Here is a 19,866-nt window from a genome sequence, read left to right on the forward strand (position 1 = left end):
AAAAAAAAAATTACGTGAGTTCCTACTGTTCATCCTTTGTCCTGGTTTGTTAGGTCAGGTCAGCTACATTATAAATACTTTAAAACTGAACAACCATTAAAATTAATTCATATTATTTTTAATGTCAGTTTAGTTTGAAAGTATTTATAATGTAACTGACCTGACCTAATCGACAATTTTAATTAATTAGGCATTCACGAACACACGGCAAAATAAAAAAAATGTTTTGATAAAGAGTTTGTCTTCTTCCTACCGAACACGACAACAAACGAAACGGCGATCGTTGATTGGCCAGTTGGAACACGAGCAGAGTAGCCATCCTGACAAATTCACAGTTCTCTCCGAATTCCCACAATCCACTCGACTTCTCCGTCTCGAAGACTTTTGTGTAAGTCGCATGCGACAAGTAGCACCTCGAGCATAGCAAATGTCGAACACACCAAGTCGTATGCGAGTTCATCACTCTACTCTACTCGAATGGTCTATGAAGTCGAACGATTTCGAGCATCAGGGCCCAGGCGCCTGGCGAGTGACGTGTCTGGCTGGCATTCGGCTGGACGAAGTGAGATGAGGGAGGAGGGGGGAGGGTGCAAGGTCAGCACGATCTTATCTTTCTCTCTTCGGCTGTTGTAAATGACCGTGAACTAATGGCTAGGCAGTGCTGTATTTTTTTAAGCCGAGACACTAATTCGAAGACGGCCGGCCCTTACCGTGAACGGCCTTAACCCAGCAGCACGCCGGTGTCTGAGAAACTTGACGAGACCTTCCGGGATTTTAATCGCTAGTCCGTGAAATTCGGTAATCCGTGATTATCTCGGTCCTGACCATCACGTAATAGCGAGGTTCTACTGTACCTCAATAGGATGTGTTCCAAGGAAAACGTAAACAGGCCAAGTAAATTGTAAGCATTTAAGTTTTTAAAGTACTAAATTTACATCAACATTTTTCCTCGAATCCCGAATCTTATCCCTCGAATTTCGAATCTTTCGAATACTAGAGATTCGGTGGGATTCGAGGATTCGACCGGCCCATCCCTAATTGTAACGGTTCGTTACTTACAAAAATAAAAAGATTTAAAGCGTCCATTTTCGTTGTTTTATTTTTTTCAACTAGAATGCATAAACAAATTGAACCCAATGTTTCATTCACTCGTTTCACACATATATCTGCCCGTCGAAAACTGCCCTCAGTTCACTTGGTGAGATTTAATAATAAAATAATAACGTCGATTAAGTCCTTCAATAAGGAAACTATCCGAAATATGTGCGGCCTAGAACACGGCCAAAACCTAACGAAAAAAACAGCGAGCCGCCGAAACGCGGCCTCGCCTGGCAGCGATCGACAGACGACTGGTGAAATCCTGCCACTGTCTCCTCCACGCAGGGAGTAGACGTCACATGACCTCACCGACCAATCACACGCACGCTTCATTCATTCTTACAACTACAAGTCAATCAGAGAACAAGTTACAATACATGAAAAAACCTTTTACACACAGAAATCTGGGCTTCCCCTGATCAGTCTCTTTTCAATTTCACATCGAAATCGGGGACTTCCATTCTCGTTCTCTCTCCCACACCGTGAGACAGCAGTTATCACTCGGTTCCCATGCAGGGGGGGAATCACCGTTTTTATCTCGGTTGGCGGGGAAGCACTGTTCCTTTCTCACTCATACTTACAGGCCTCTCATGCCTCTCTTTCTAACCATCACACCAGCCCAGACACAGTCCCGTGATTTATAATTATATTACAATACGTTAATAAAATTTAAGAATAGCAATCATAATACAAATTACTTTACAACATTAAAATCATTTAGAAGTATCCTGAAAAAGTAGGCCTAAACAGGTAAAAATCTAGTACAACGGCTCATTTGTTAATAATTTCATAAAAAATAGTAATGATTAAAAACATCTGTTAAAATACAAAATACCTTCTTAAAACACATAGCAAGCGAAATTAACATATATTAATAGCCATAGTGTCTGATTATACTGTCTCATAACATACACACCACTCTAAAAACATTGACTCATTTATATTTACCTATACAGAAAAGAAGTTTAAAAGAAAATTATTTAATTGGGAGGGCAGGGTTCTGCAATGCTACAACATTAACAAAATTTCAAATTTAGCTCCCAACGATTACATATATATATATATATGAGATTCCTCGATTTTCCAGATTCTTGAGGATGACGTCCTTAAAACACTGCTCGCTGGTATCTTTGTTTTAGTTCCTTCTATTTAAGTGAAAAAAAAATATATATATCTCATATCACCCGGGTCTTTCCAGGATGACCTCGGACTGCCGGCCAAACTCTTCTAACAAGGGGGGGGGGGGGGGGGATCAGCTGGAGGTCCCGAAGATCATGCGGGGGCACTTTCTCCCTCCGTAACTTCGACCCTGTCTGAAACACAGACCAAATTCAAAACGAATTAGACCTGCGTCCAGACAGTCATACACAGTTGGCACGAAAGCCAACAACGGGAATTTGGGGGGAAAAAAAGGATTACTCACCAAACAGGGTGTGGAAACAGGGCTCGTGAGATGTCTCGCGCCGACATCAGGATGACGCGCACCGAGAATCCACGGATGCGCGAAGGAAACCAGAATTTTTGGAATTAAATATAAATAAAAAAAAATTTAACTACGCATGACTTTTCTAAAAACTACCTCTGCCTGGCTACTGTACAAATGGGATCACATCCCTTAAGTAACTGACTACATCTTTTGTGCAACCGAAAAACGCCGTTCCCGCGAAAAGCCTCTTAGCGCAGAGGATGCCGAGAACACGTGGTCAGTAGCCGAGCTCAGAGAACTAAGTGCCCGCGGTGGCGGACACGACTTCTAATTAAAACGGGCGCTCAAGCCCTAGGAAGGAGGGGGAAGGTTCGGTTCTAAGCCGAAGATTTCCCAAGGAGTCCGAGGCTGGCGTGACAAGAACACGACATGCGCGCTCTCTACCGGACCGAAACGAAGGCAACGAACAATCGACTTCTACAGGCCGCGAGAAGAAAGCATAGTGCCTTATGGCACCGCGACGCTGCTTTCTAGCGGCATAAGGGGGAACTACTTGAGGCGGTGAGCTGACTTGCCACCAGGTGTCATGAGGGTGAGCTCTGCACGCTGGCGACCAGGCCCGCGGTTACATTTTCCTCCGCTAGATGTCGGGGATGTGTCTTGTCGGACCAGGGAGAAGGTTTTGCATCAGGTCATCGTCCCGTCCGGTCACTGCTCCTAGCTTGATTTCTCAGAACTAAAGTGAGGTGGAGAGAGAGGAAGGGGGGGGCAGAAATAGCCACTAAGGTGGGAACGCAGCTCCACTGGAGACTGCTTCGTGACGAGACATGCTATTCTCAGCAGGCCTCTACAAGGTAGCAGCTTGCAGCCCAGGAGCTGCTCAAAGCAGTTTTGGTCATGCAGGGAATTAAAATTACAAAATCGGGACGTGACTGCAGGCGAGAGAAATTTCAACCGGGCTGACCATGTCCACATTAGACAGCAAAATATACGATTGGCCCCCTGGGAAGGGGCTTCGGTCCACTGGCACAAAGTTTAAATCCGTAGCGTACACCGGCCTAACAAAAAGTAAATCACCCCCATTAACAACCAGATAAATTAAAAAAAATAAGAAATCCCAAAAATTTTAAAATTATAGAAAAAAAATTTAAAAAAAGTGACGAAATGCCTAATTTCCGGCACAGTACAATTTGGGATAAAGCAAAACAGTTCCTAGTAAGTAAGATACCTCTTTTAATTTTTTGCCTTTTAAAATTGCTAAGTATACAAAATGTATATTGCTGACGTATATGTATTTTGATGCTGTTCACAGGCTACAGACCAGGAAAAGTCATGGGATTTTAAACAAGTCAGGGGAAACCTGGAAAGGTCATGTATTTTTTGGTGGGTCAGGGAACAGTTTTAAAATAGCTTGTTTCAGCATTGGAATAGTTTATTAAATGGGCATTCGTTTTAAAAACATGAGACAGTTGTATTATTTGCAAAATTGTTTTTGCACATTATTATACTCATCCATTAATCCATGCAGAATTTTTCTTAAAATATGTTTTTAAAGGCATGGTGCACTGCATATTCAAAACTTTACAATGTTACAAGGCAACACTGCATAGCAAATGTTCCTTCAAGCTCCAATGTTGGTTAACTTGCTGTTGATTAGATGCATGTGGTTTGAAATTGCATATTTTTGTGAAAAAAAGTTGCAATGATTACCGAAGTTTTGCGGTTGCCATTTTTGACGGCAACTGAAAACCCCTAAAATGATTAAAATTGATGAATAAATGGGAAACCAAGTATGGGAAGAAAGTCGCATGTATCTGACGAGAAAAAAAATAATATTGTGGCCAAACTTTTAATGGCCTGTCACTGCAGTAAACAAAACATCTTTGGTCGGTATGGTACTCATTATGTTTCATTCTTTCACATTTTTTTTTCCTCTCCAAGGTAAACTTATCATTCACAGTAATCCATAAATAAAATATTTACTGCCTAATATCTGTATAGATGTGTATTTACAATTTACTTAAAGAATTTTAACAGAAGTATTGAAACTTTTAATAGTATTCGTGCAGCAAGAGTATTGTGCTGAAAAACTGGTAGATGTCTACAATGGTACCAAGAATTCTGTATTATTTTTACAGGAAACGGTTAAGGCATTGGAGTGATTATGCAATTCCAGCAAATAATTAATAGAAAGTTGATACATGGTTAGGTGTAAGTTTTGTATGAGGTTTATTTTAATCAAATATTTTTGGTTATTGGGTATTATCAGGAGTTCAAGGAAAGACAAACAAAATTAACTCCAAATAACATTTTTAAAACTTTTTGACAAGTTCTCAAAGTCGCAGAACATCGGGCAGGTGCAAACAGGATATTGGAGCAGTGAGGTGGCACTGTTGTCAATGTGTAGAGTGTGCCGTAAATTAGGGATTTAGGCACGTTTTATTTAAAATTTTGTAATCTTAAATATTTTTGGAAATTTATTTATTTATTTATTTTTTTTTTACTCAACTTATTTCCTTACGGCCATGCCATCGGCCTCTGTTCTCAGAGGCGAGCTGATTTTCTTTCCCAGCCTCATGCTAGGCTAGCATTCTGGCTAATATTTCTCCCGCCTCCAGGCACGTCGGGGGCCGGTAACTTTATTTCTTCGCGTTTCTACTTTTGCCTACAGCAGCTTGTGAAGCAGTGCTGAGCCCTGCTAACTCTGTCACGAATCGGTATAAGGTTCACTAGCAGCAAGACACGACAGGAGGATCCCGTGGGCCTTGCGTCCCACAGACCATGCGTTTTTTGAAGCTCTCCTCCTGCTCACCCACCACTTTCTTCTCAGAAGTGTGGCTAGGGGCGACGACCGCACGGGGACGTTAACTGAATTCAAGGCCATCTCAGGCTTGACAGCCGCAGTTACGATTCTGGACTTTAACGACATCTAGCGACGGCTGTGGTCACTAACGCCACTTGTGGGCGTCGGCAGCGCCGACACCAGCGCTCGCGCGGAGGTAACGACAACCTCTCTCCCCCTTATGTCTCAGGCCGCTAGGTGGCACCTCTGGTTACTCCATTACCCCCTAGCTTGACACTCTCGTCGGTCACTAGTCGATTTATTAGTACTTCTTCTCGCCACCAAAAGATAGCGCCTCAGTCGCGCAGTCACTCCAGTAAGATCTAATTTTTTTATGCCGAACACCTTCGGGTGTGCTCGGTAATTTTGGGCTCGGAGCCTAACCCCCTAACATTCTCTAGAGACCCCGCGCTTATGATATACTGACGATACCCCGCGCTGAAGTTACTTCGGTGCACGCCTCCTGACTGACTGGTACCGTTTGTAACTGCGATCTTCGGCGAATCATCGACATCGCATCGTATATTATGTAGTCTTCTCAGACTAAGGGGATGAAGTCCCTATCTTAAATTAAGAGTAACCAGTCAGTAGTTTAGTTATGAGTAGAGAAACTTAGTACTTTTTATATATATTTTTTTAATTAATCATGATGACTTCCGTGTCTACCGCGCATCGTGGTTCGGGTTTTCGGAGACGAGACGCCCTCTCCGGAGCGCCAGGACCAACACCCTGTTTTGGTAAGTCTTGACGTCATCCCCCCATTTAATTTCCCTCCATTGGCCTTTTGCGCCATTTAAGTATACTGTCTGGAAACAGGTCTAATTCTTTGGAATTTGAACTTCTGTTTCAGACAGGGTTCCAAGTTTGGGGCAACCAAATTCCTCTGCCAAAACCTCTGGAATCGGTTCCTGAGCAGAATCCACCATCTTTAGACCTACTACCTCGATCACCGTGTACCTACAGCCCCGGGTGATACCCGCATAATTCTATCATTTTATTCACGAACTCAAAAATAGTGTAACCCAGTTAAGACAGCGGACAGTAAAAGCAGTTCGAGGAGACAAAATTTATATAATGTTTTGCAAGGACTATATGTACAACCTATAAAGTTATGGATGTTAATTTCATTCATGTTTTTAAGTATTGTTATTTTTGCTAAACATTCAGGGCCGGCCCGATAGTAAATAAGTTCAAAGAATATAATATAATAAGTGTAATTGTGAGGAATTTAAGTAAGATCACTTATCAATGAAAAACAGATGTTACTAAGAAAAATTTAATCTATAAAAAAAGACAGAACAATGATTAATAAAATAAGGAAGTCTATAGACGTAACAGTTGTTTTTATTTATTTAATATATAATAACGATCCTCTTTCTCCCAAGTTTTCGTAGGGAGTCACTAAATTTTCTTTGTTTACTCCTAGTGTCGCCTCTGATGTTACCTTTTGATAGCTATTAATTGAGGGACCCAGTATTCAGAGTTTCCAAATCTTTTTATCTAATTACTTAATTATTCTTTAAGACACTTGGGGTATTACAAAATTGGAAGCGTGTTGGGTCCATAACCCAGAGGTCCGTGGATCGAAACCACGCTCTGCTACTATTTGTAATACCCCAAGTGTCTTAAAGAATAAATAAGTATGTAATTAGATAAAAATATTTGGAAACTCTGAATACTGGGGCCCTCAATTAATAGCTATCAAAAGGTAACATCAGAGGCGACACTAGGAGTAAACAAAGAAAATTTAGTGACTCCCTACGAACACTTGGAAGAAAGAGGATCGTTATTATAAATTAAATAAATAAAAACAACTGTTACATCTATAGACTTCCTTATTTTATTAATCATTGTTCTGTCTTTTTTTATAGATTAAATTTTTCTTAGTAACATCTGTTTTTCATTGATAAGTGATCTTACTTAAATTCCTCACAATTACTCTTATTATATTATATTCTTTGAACTTATTTACTATCGGGCCGGCCCTGAATGTTTAGCAAAAATAACAATACTTAAAAACATGAATGAAATTAACATCCATAACTTTATAGGTTGTACATATAGTCCTTGCAAAACATTATATAAATTTTGTCTCCTCGAACTGCTTTTACTGTCCGCTGTCTTAACTGGGTTACACTATTTTTGAGTTCGTGAATAAAATGATAGAATTATGCGGGTATCACCCGGGGCTGTAGGTAGACGGTGATCGAGGTAGTAGGCCTAAAGATGGTGGATTCTGCTCAGGAACCGATTCCAGAGGTTCTGTCAGAGGAATTTGGTTGCCCCAAACTTGGAACCCTGTCTGAAACAGAAGTTCAAATTCCAAAGAATTAGACCTGTTTCCAGACAGTATACTTAAATGGCGCAAAAGGCCAATGGAGGGAAATTAAATGGGGGGATGACGTCAAGACTTACCAAAACAGGGTGTTGGTCCTGGCGCTCCGGAGAGGGCGTCTCGTCTCCGAAAACCCGAACCACGATGCGCGGTAGACACGGAAGTCATCATGATTAATTAAAAAAATATATATAAAAAGTACTAAGTTTCTCTACTCATAACTAAACTACTGACTGGTTACTCTTAATTTTAGATAGGGACTTCATCCCTCTAGTCTGAGAAGACTACATAATATACGATGCGATGTCGATGATTCGCCGAAGATCGCAGTTACAAACGGTACCAGTCAGTCAGGAGGCGTGCACCGAAGTAACTTCAGCGCGGGGTATCGTCAGTATATCATAAGCGCGAGGTCTCTAGAGAATTGGATTGGGGTAGGCTCTGAGCCGAAAATTACCGAGCCCACCCGAAGGTGTCCGGCATAAAAAAATTAGATCTTACTGGAGTGACTGTGCGACTGAGGCGCTATCTTTTGGTGGCAAGAAGAAGTACTAATAAATCGACTAGTGACTGACGAGAGTGTCAAGCTAGGGGGTAATGGAGTAACCAGAGGTGCCACCTAGCGGCCTGAGACATAAGGGGGAGAAAGGTTGTCGTTACCTCCGCGCGAGCGCTGGTGTCGGCGCTGCCGACGCCCACAAGTGGCGTTAGTGACCACAGCCGTCGCTAGATGTCGTTAAAGTCCAGAATCGTAACTGCGGCTGTCAAGCCTGAGATGGCCTTGAATTCGGTTAACGTCCCCGTGCGGTCGTCGCTCCTAGCTTCACTTCTGAGAAGAAAAGGTGGGTGAGCAGGCGGGGGATGGCTTCAAAAAACGCATGGTCTGTGGGACACAAGGCCCACGGGATCCTCCTGTCGTGTCTTGCTGCCAGTGAACCTTATACCAATTCGTGACAGAGTTAGCAGGTCTCAGCACTGCTCCACAAGCTGCTGTAGGCAAAAGTAGTCATGCGGAGAAATTATTACCGGCCTCCGACGTGCCTCTAGGTGGTAGAAATATTAGCCAGACTGCTAACCTAGCATTAGGCTGGGGAAAAAAATCAGCTCGCCTCTGAGAACAGAGGCTGAGGGCCTGGTCGTAAAGATATAAGATGAGTAAAAAAAATTTTCCAAAAATATTTATAATAACAAAATTTTAAATAAAACGTTACCAAATCCCTAATTTACGGCACAAGAGACACAAACGTCAGTCAAGTAGAAAAGGTGTTTGCTGCATGGCATTTAGTGGACAGTGCGTTTTTATCGCTCTAAAGCATATTTACAAAAAGTGATCAGCGGTCGTGGATTAAAATCGTGATTACCTGGTTGCAAAAATGCATCGAAAAGTTATCAAGGATAATCTAAAGCCTGTGTCACAAATGTGTTACCATACAGGACGGTTACACAATGTGTCAAAGCGTTTCATGCTGGTCAGACTGAGACTGTGGATTTACACCGCACAAGACGACCGTTCATTCCTCAACATCACGTTGACATTGTGAGTGGTCTACCTTCCATAGACCGTCGAGGGACTGTCCGGGCTCAGTCATCAAACAATGTGGCACATACTGAAGGAAAGACTTAACATGAGGAGAACTGCATCCTGCTGGGTTCCACATAGACTCGCTGACATACAGAAACGGCACCGGTGTGTACTGGCTGGTAGCCACCTGGACAGATACCGCAATGACAGAGACACATTTCTGCAGCGTGTTGTCGCCATTGAAGTGACATGGGCTTGAGCCTATAAGCTTGAATTAATGTGTCAGTCTAATGAATGGCATCATCCAAGTTCACCACATCGACAGAAGTTTCGTGAGGTGAAAATAATACTGATTGTGGCATACGAGTATGAGGGTGTCATTCTTATATGCATACTGTGCCTCAAGGAGAAACTGTCAATGCAGTCTACTATTGCAGATTCCTACAGCACCATCTGTGCCCAGCTACAAGGCGCAAACATCCATGTTTATTGCGGGATAATCTCCCTATCGTGTTGCATGACAGTGCTCGTGGTCATTTCACACAAGCTGTAAATGATCTTTTGCGACGGTGGACTTGGGAGGTGTTTGAACACCCTCCGTACCAACCTAACACGAGTCCCTGTGACTATGACCTCTTTCCTAAGTTGAAAGAACCCCTTCGAGGCATCTGTGATACGAGCAGTAGGACGCTCTGTCGCCTACATCAGCGAACAACACCTTGCCAGCGGTGTCCTACGGCTTCTTGACACTGGCTAAGGTACAAGACTGCTTGTGATTATATTGAAGGAATGTAATGTTTTTTTTTTCTTGTGCATGTATTAAAGTCTTTTTTCCAGGTATGTTGCCATTACTTTATTTACAACCCTCATATTTTAAGTGATGCAGTGTGGGGGGTACAAGACGCACCACCTTACAAACTTGTGCATGAAGACACAAAATTAAATTGAATAATTCTAGCTGGATGGAACACACAGAAGTTTCTGAGGTTGCGCTGAATCAGATCACAGGCATACTTAACAAAATTATCATAGATATTTATTTCGTTCAACAAGTTAGATCCTTTATAATGGCAATCACCAAACAAACAGCAAACTTTATAAGAAGCAGGTACATAAAGTGTCATGTAAAGCGCAATGCAAACTCCAACTATTTCATTAGTATACAATGTACACAATTGCGCTTGCTAGCTCTGATACTCCAAAAATTATACATTATACTTTGAGCGACTTAGTTTCATAGCTAGGTAAGTTACAAGCACACGCAGGTGCTGCAAAGATAAAATGGCTCATTAAAACAAGTCAATTAATACTGAAAACGTACACAATGGCCTTTCAAACATTAAAGTCGACGTCGTGGGTCTGCGCATTCACACGTGCCAGGTCGGTTGGGCTTCGGCGTATGAGACGATTATACATATGCAAACATAACTAAACTAGAAAAATTATGTTAGAACAACGTCTCATACTTGCAAGATGACAAACAGCAGGGATACTACAGTCCAAGAGGGGGGCCGTTGCACCCTTACAAGTTTAACTTGGCACGTTGCAAAAAGAAGGCATGATCAGAGAAATTATCAAACATGGCTAAGCACAACAGGAGAAACGCCAAGCCACGGGAAGGCAATTTCGCGGGGCCACATCGAAAAGCAAATATCAAGAAAGTTTATAGTCAGCAAGGTATTGGGTTGTTCCCAACGCAAGACTATGTGAAAGGTTAATTGTTAGCTCTAGAAATGGACGCACCTACAAGAACACAAATTTTACTGGGAACAGAGCCTGTTACGTTACGTTCTCTATGCATGGCGAAAACATGCAAAATCAATGAGAATTCAAATACAGACCATGACGGAGCCCAGACGACCAACACCCGCAGGCAGGGCAGGCGACAGCGAAGCGACAGACGCGAGGCCTAGTGCCTCGCACCCTTATATAAATAACATAGATGGCGCTTCAGTCACGGCGCTGCGAATGCAGGTGGGAGAGCGCTGACGTCACACAACCTGGGGGAGGGGATGTCCGTGGGGGGGGGGGGGGGGAAGTGGGAGAGGGAGGGAAATTGGTGCACAGGACTTCAAGAAGACGGCACAGCCTCTTCAGTGAGTTGAGTTTGTTATTTACCACTCTTTTCCATTTATTAATGTTTTGATACAGGCTGATGACATATTTATTGTGCTTGCCATCACAACTTTGCCTTCAATTTTGCTATCTTATTCTATAAAATACACCTTTTATTGTAAGTTAATATTATATGTGCATAGGAAATCATAGTTTTGTAAATTTCAGTTCTTTTGTACAAAAGATAGATATAAAATAAGATTCAAACAAACTGAATTTTATCTTGTACCTCTACAATTTTGGACTTGATTATTTTCCTTCTGTTTTTGATATTAATATGCAGGTTAGGCCTCAGATGGCAAGCAAGTTTACCTTGTGTGTGCGGTGCTAGTAGTGAGTGGTGGGTTGAGTGGAGACGGCCTCCAAATGCCTATTCAGCAACAGTGCGCACAGAAACAAAGACGACTGTTACGGCAGTCGGCGTGTGTTAGAAAGAGAGAGCATTCACCCATTTACTTCCACACTGCAATCTAGTCGAACCCACTATAGCATGCAGCGGCATATATCCGCTGGACAAGATCCTTAGAGTCCTAGGAGCCGGTGCCATCCTGGCCTACATTGTTTAGTATCCAACACTTTAGTACACATTTCATTAAAACTATTTTCCTGAGAGTGTTCTGAAAGTGCAGTCTTTTTTGGTTTATTTTGTACTTCCTAATAGTATTCCACTAAAAATCAACTACATCTTATTGGAAAAAACATGTGTGGCTTCCCCATTTTACTACTTAAGGGAAATGATGTTGCCAAAACCATTTCTAACAGGTGTGTAAGACCTGTGTTGTAAAAGGTTACTTAAAGAAAAACTTGTAAGTATGATTTTGAGTTATTTTTTTTTTACCTGCTGTCGTCATAGTTGGGAAACAGTGTGTATAATATGTGTGTGTGTATGGGGACGTGAGGGTGTGTGTGTGTGTGTGTGTGTGGACGTGTGTAATGCGGCTGTGGCAGACGCCAGAGCGGAGGTGACGAGTGCTTCTCGCAGGGGCGTGCTGTCCGTGGCGTGGTGTGCCCAGGACCCAGACCTGCTGGCCAGCTGCGGCAAGGAGAACCACATCATCATCTGGAACCCGAACGCCACGGACCAGGTGAGTCTCTGCGTGTCTGCTTCTTTTCACGCATCCTGAGTCAAGTCTCATTACAGCACACCTGAGAATCATAGTGAAATACTTTATATTGAACTGTTACTAAATGTAAAACATCTTGCTGGGACCTGAAAATATATTTTTTAATGTGGTAAATCCTTTATAGTGACGTACTTCATAATGAGGTTTCACTGACTGCATTTCATGTTCCTAACATAGTGACCAATAGTTGGCAATGCGTACAATCAAATAATTCCTAAAATGTAATTCATAGTACATTTTTTTAAAATCATACCACAGAATTGTGCAGAAAGCAAAAGTCAAAAATTAATATGAATTTTTGCATGGCTTCCATTGAGTCCCATAAGCTAACTACAACTAGGGCGGTCACACTTCAGGTCTTACAATCGTAAAAATTAGTTCAGCAAGACTTTTTTTTTTAGTTAAGTCAATTTTTGGCTATGTAATTCCAGGTAGTAGTTACTTGCTGAAAGTAACCTATTTGTTTGAAAATACCCAAGAAAGTAACTTTGTTGTACTTATTTGGGGCATTGCCCAGTAGAATACTGTTGACGAGCGCTGCGCCACCTGCACCAAGTGTCAGGTGTAAGGGTTGTTAGTCGGTAAAGACTGACTTCACATCTTTGTTCCTCCTGTCACAGTGCTACAGTCCTCACACCTGCATTAGCTACCAGTTCTACCCCAAAACCTCAATTCTTATCTCTTTCCAGGAGGTATGTTTATGTAGGAGCATATGAAAATATTAGTTTTGATAAGCTTTGGTCAAATCCTGCCGATTTCAAAGCAACAAAGTTATTTGGTTCATATTTTTAACTATGAAAGAACTGGGTGCCTTTGTTAGAGTAGGATTCACCTTTTGTTTTGTTATGGTGAGCCAACTTATGACTATGTTACAATTTACATGAAGAGAACTACTGGGTTCATAAGGGATAGCCCAATTAATTAGTACTGTTTTATATATTACTAATGTTTACACTATAAATGTAATTAGTGCACTCAAGATTTCTGTCGACAACAATTAGTCCTACACTGATAATTTAAACATTAACATATTCCACTGGAGCTTTGTTCGACCATGGCTCGCTCTTCTGTCCGCCTGTGTCCGCTTCCTTCGCACACTCACCCACACCGCGCCGTAGTGCCGACTCCAACTATCGCTCCTCGCACCCGACTGGCTCGCCAGGCCTTCTCTCGGAGGTATCGGTCAGGGCCACTTGCCCTCTTCACCTCTCGCTGATCGCACGAGTATCGCCAGTATCACTCCCCGATGGGGAGACTATCTCCTCTACTCTCAACTCCAAACTAGGAATTTAAAAACAGGTGAGAACATTGTTATTTGTGGAGTGTGTGTGTGTAATGACTGATAATATGATGTGAGTTAATGAAATGCCAAGTTTTTCCCCTCAACCTCTATTTCAGATTGGCAATTATGTGTAGCGACTACAGAAACTTTACAATTGCTATTACATACCAGCATAATTTTAATCAATAATCAAGGTTTATAATAAATTCTTTTATAAAACATTGATTTTTTTTGTAATAAAATTTTCACAGATATCTTGGTAATTTCTGGAAAAGTGTTAGTTTTTAGTCTGTATTTTGTAAGAGACAGTGATGAATTGTATTGTTTGTACGTGCAGAGTGGAGAGATCGTGTGCGACCTCACCACCACCAACCAGTGGCACTTTGACATCTCGTGGTGCCCGCGCAACCCCGCGCTCATCGCCTGCTCCAGCTTCGACGGACACACGAGCGTGTACTCCCTCACAGGCGGACAGCAGCAGGCGCAAACCTCAAACAAGGTAGGGGTCTGTGATGCGTCTTTCAAGGTCGGTGGAATCGTGGTTATTGTTTTTAGTCTTAACTTTTAAAAACGTTTCCTTCATAAATCATAGGGATTGATTATTGGTATAAAATGGTTTCAAAACAGCTATCAGGAGTAAATGTATGTTACCTATTACTGATAATTATGTACACCTTATAAATGTAAGGCATTATAATGTTAATTAAGCACCTGAGAATCCCAAAAAAAATTAACTTGTGTTTACCAGTGCAATTTCATTTGAAACATTAAAATTAGAGGTGGGACGATACCACACTTTCCATACTCGATTCTGTATTGTTTTTTCAGTCCGATACTTTCGATACTCCAGGGAAAATATTTTCCCATTAAGTAACAATAAATTATTACAAATATAAATTAGTTTTAAACTATATAAATTCAATCTAGCATACCAGCACAATGTTAGATTAAACTTAAATACATAATGTGTGAATAATTGCATTATATTAATGAAAGATATGAATTCATCATTATATATACATATATAAAACCACCAGATATGTAAAATACAGTCCATAATCAAGAAAAGCTGACATGAGAAACAGTGGCCTTACAAAATGTTATTAAGTCCTTTCTTGGAAAGGGGGGAAAGTCACCAAGCCTAAATTATAATTTCAAAAAATTAGGCTATTGTAAAAAGAAAATCAGAAATTTTTGCTTGTTTGTTTCATTTTACAAACAACTTTATGCAACAGAACAATTTTCAATAAAATTTTAACTCGAGAAACGTAAAATACAAAACAATCCGATTGTACGAAAACAATAACAAACGGGTATATTCAGTTCAAAGATTAATGAAAGCACAAAATATGAGATCCGTGCCTTGGTAAAGCACGGCACCATTTTCATAATCATTGCTAGTTTGCGCCACTAGTCTTGCTTGGTGCTGGCCATAGATGCTATTAGTGAAGTGCACAGTCTTCCTGATACTTATAACGTTTTGTTATATACAAAAATAAAAAGATGTTCAACGCCGATTGTAATTTTGTTGTTTTTATTTTTTCAAATAGAATGCACAGACGAATCCAAACACTTTTCAAATCTTTCTCACTCGTTCCACTCGTACCTCCGCCTGTCGAAAACTGCTCGCAGCTTGCGCGATGAGAATTAGCGTAAAATAACGTCCTTCAGTAACATTTTACTGTAAGTACACAAAGTCAGTGCGGCCTCAAACGTGGCCGCACCCAGCGAAAATGAACTTCGCCCCGAGCCAAACGCCAACGTCGGTAGCCGCAATTTCTAATTTAATATATCCAAAAAGTTTCAAAACAAATGATTATTAAACGGCATGGCTCTAGCTACCGACGTTAAATTTTCTCTTCGCAATTTGTACATAATTTGGCGAGAAGCCACCGAACGCGACCTACTTGTGCAGCGTTCGATGGACGACTGGTGAACTCTTGCCACCGTCTCCTCCACGCAGGGAGGAGAAGTCACCTCACCGACCAATCACACACACACTTCATTCACACTACACATCACAAGCCAATAGGAAAACAGAACACACATTGAAAACTGTTTTCTATCCATAGAGCCAGGGGACTTTACATTCTCCTTCTCTCTCCCACACCGTGAGACAGCAGTTATCACACAGTTCCCACAACCCATGGTGAATCCCAGCTTTTATTTCTGTTGGCGGGGCAAGCACTGTTTCTTTCTCACTCGCACTTACAGGCCTCTTATGACACTCTCTAATACATCCCACACCAAATTCATTGTTTTATAACGTTATGTAACGGTAATCATAATACAAATTACTTGACAAAATTAAACTTATTTAGAAAATCCTGAAAAAGTAGGCCAAAACAGGCAAAAATCTAGTACAGCGACTTATTTGTGAATAATTACATAAAAAATACTAATGATTGAAAATGTCTGTTAAAATACCAGGTACATTCTTAAAGCATACAGCAAGTGAAATATTAACCCTAAAATATATAGAAACTGTAAAATATCATTAGAAAGACTTTTTAAGAAATATTGAAATTCATAAAATAGTTCAAAAAGAAAAATATTCAGCTAGGAGGGCAGGGTCTTGCAACGTTACATACTATCCATATCTATGGTGCGATAAAGTTATTTTTTTATGTTTGCAAAGGTAAACAATGAACGTTTTTCAAAATAAAAGCATTAAAACATAGTTTTTCACAAGGAATATAACAAAAAAATTTGTGAATTCTAGGACTTTTCCGCTTTGTAAAAAGGTATGAAACTGGAAATTAATGATTTTATAAGTGTATATTCCGGGAAAGTAAACCATTGTAAAAATAGTACTTTCGGCAGGACCAAAATTAATCGGCTTATGACACGGGAAAATGTATGAAACGGGGACGTATCATCGAGGTTCTACTGTAGTTGTATTTTGTACGATGGCGACTCAAAACTTAATTCAATACAAATGAACAAGCATTCCGGCATCGAAAAAAAATCGAACTTACAGTTTCGATACTCAATACTTTGCGATACCGTCAAGTATCGAAGGTATCGAGGTATCAAAGTATCAAAAATCCCATCACTAATTAAAATTCAAATTATTCATATTTACTTTATAACATATTGACAACAAATGAAATATTAATTTATTTTCTGAATTTTCAAACAATAATAAAAATTCTTGGTTATTTTATGTTAAATTGCATAAAATATTTCTTAAAAAAACAGTTATAATAATGGAATACTTTTGTATCAACAATTGTTCTTACAAAATGTTTCTGTAAATTTGGTAAAATAATTATTTCATAATTTCACTTAACTGTACTTAATTAAGTATAATTGTATAATGAATGATTTTACTCCTTCCAATAAAATAGAAACATTTTATAAAATGAGAAACTAATATTAGTTGAAAAGTTTTCAATTGAATATATTTCTTACAGATTTCGTACTGATTGAATAAAATTTTTGTTTAGTTCCTCAAATGCTAATAAACTAAATAAACTTTTCATTTGCCAAACAAAACATTTTTTTTTGACAAAACTTCTATTAAATTAAACAAAACTGCTTGATATTTGACACAAAACCCTAATTATCTGGCAAAAAAAATTCTGATTAGCTGACAATTCTGTTAAATAAAAATACTGCTGATTAATCACAAAACACCTAATTACTAAGTTCAAATTTTAATCAATGTTATAAGCTATGTACAGTAGAACCCCGATTATCCGTGTTAATGAAGGGGACGAGTGAGTCGGATAATCGAAAATCGCGGTTAGCCGAGTCATGCTTGCCTCAAGGGTCATTAGCCCACAGACAGCCTTCTGTGGACATTCTGAGATTACATATATACACATGCTTTGTGTGCGTGTCCATTGTTGACATAGAAGCGGACTGCTTAGTGCTGGGCAGCAGTGGTTTTAAAGTCTTTCGTGTGCGGAGACGTGGGCACGTGAGTCGTTTTTGAACCAAGGTGTGTGGCTAGCCGCCCGGCCAGTCCGAGGGCCCAAGACAGCTGATAGCTGCCAAGGTCACGCATTCTTTTCATCGCTCATAAGCGACGCTGCCTCACTTCGCTCATTGCTCTGTTGTCAGTAACACCATCGGGCTAGTTATTGTTTTACAGAATGACTGCCTTTAAAATTCTTTTCGAGATAAGATTTTTCATACCAGTGCATTGACTTGATTTCATGGTTTTGAAACTGTGTCTCTGTCTCGTATAATTCACGGTGCTTTTATCCCCCTTTATTTTTATGAATTTTAAATGTTAGATATTTTTATTTTTAGCTTGCTGAACGTGGACTTAGTGGAAAAACGGCCTATTATGACATAGGGTTGCACATGGATCGGAAATCTTATAACGACCACCTCTCTATAACGACCCTAATCTCGGGAACCATGAGGGGTCGTTATATATACAGTAGAACCTCTATGATATGTTCCCGTTTCATACATTTTCCCGTGTCATACGCCGATTAATTTTGGTCCCGCCGAAAGTACTATATTTACAATGGTTTTCTTTCCCGGAACATACACTTATAAAATAATTAATTTCCCGTTTCATACGTTTTTACGAAGCGGAAAAGTCCAAAATTCACAAAATTTTTTTTGTTATATTCCTCCTGATAAAATACGTTTTAATGCTTTTATTTTGAAAAACGTTCATTGTTTACCTTTGCAAACGTAAGAAAATAACTTTATCGCACCATAGATATGGATAGTATCAGGAAGACTGTGCACTTCACTAATAGCATCTATGGCCAGCACCAAGCAAGACTAGTGGCGCAAACTAGCAATGATTATGAAAATGGTGCTGCGCTTTACCAAGGCACAGATCTCATATTTTGTGCATTCATTAATCTTTGAATTGAATATACCCGTTTGTTATTGTTTTCTTACGATCGGATTGTTTTGTATTTTCCTTTTCTAAGTTAAAATTTTATTGAAAATTGTTGTGTTGCATAATATTGTTTGTAAAATGAAACAAACACAAAAAAATTTCTGATTTTCTTTTTACAATAGCCTGATTTTTTTAATTTCTAATTTAGGCTTGGTGACCTCCCCCCCCCCCCCCCCCCCCTTCATCTTCCAAGAAAGGACTGCTTTACTTGATTATGGACTATTCTACATTTCTGGTGGTTTTATTATATGTATATATAATGATGAATTCATATCTTTCATTAATATAATGCAATTATTTACACATTATGTATTGAAGTTTAATCTGACATTGTGCTGGTATGCTAGATTGAAAAAAAATTTTTTATTGCCATTCCCTGTTTCATAAACTTTCCCGCATCATACACCATTTATGTGCCCTACGTTGAAAAGTGTATGACAGGGGTTCTACTGTATTCTTCGTTCACTCTTAGCTGAGTTTTGAAATAAACAAACACCGTCGTATCACTGCGCTGCGTCAGCAAGTGATAGGCTGAATTTATCTTGCATGCCAAGCACTAGTTGCAACACACACACTTCAGTACAGTCGGTGCTAATAAAATAACGGAGAAGTAATATAACAGGAAAATGGGCCCGTTACCGTTCAGGACACAAAAGCAAACAACGTTTATTTTTTGAATAATCAATAAAATAGCACCGTAACGTAAGACAACAATATGATAGTGTTACGATTTGGTACTCACCTAATCACTATCTGGCAGTGGTGCTATCCCTTCCAGACTTGAATCAGACCTACCACCACTATCTTCGTCACTACTGTCGTCACTGTCACCGAGAGGAATGATTTACTGGCCCCTACAGCGTGACACATTCACAGTGAGGAGTTGAAGTGGAGCGGTTTGCAATTTAAAACAAAGGAATTCGGTACAAACATTTACAAAAGTTATCTTAAGAACATTATAAACTAGATGTTTAGAACTTTGAACACATTTTAAGCATTTTAAGTTTTTGAAAGAAGTCTGTTACTTTTTTCTGTCGCGACTTGTTTATTTTTCGTTTGATGTTTAATCTTACTTTTCTTAATGTAAGAATATCTGAGAACACACTATCTTCTTCCTGTTCCATAAACTGTAAAAGTGTTTCTGTTGACTCTAACGCAGTTTGCAGATTCACACGTTTTGCTGGAGTCAAATCTTCCCCGTCGCCCTCATCACTTGAACTGACATCGGCGGCCGCGCATGTGTTCCAAC

At 40.0% G+C, this 19,866-nt stretch overlaps 1 protein-coding gene across 14 annotated transcripts in view; it reads left to right on the plus strand.

Annotated features, from left to right (window-relative positions):
- The window catches only part of LOC134533636 (protein transport protein Sec31A), a 306,350-nt gene that overhangs the window by 51,461 nt on the left and 235,023 nt on the right, over window positions 1-19,866 (plus strand). For all 14 annotated transcript variants that reach the window (XM_063371142.1, XM_063371141.1, XM_063371143.1 and 11 more), the window contains exons 6-7: window positions 12,321-12,423; window positions 14,082-14,243. In XM_063371142.1, the coding sequence (XP_063227212.1) occupies window positions 12,321-12,423; window positions 14,082-14,243 (265 nt within the window). The remainder of the gene's footprint in view (window positions 1-12,320; window positions 12,424-14,081; window positions 14,244-19,866) is intronic.

The sequence above is a fragment of the Bacillus rossius genome, chromosome 7, assembly GCF_032445375.1.
Source record: "Bacillus rossius redtenbacheri isolate Brsri chromosome 7, Brsri_v3, whole genome shotgun sequence".
Taxonomy (NCBI): Eukaryota; Metazoa; Arthropoda; class Insecta; order Phasmatodea; family Bacillidae; genus Bacillus; species Bacillus rossius.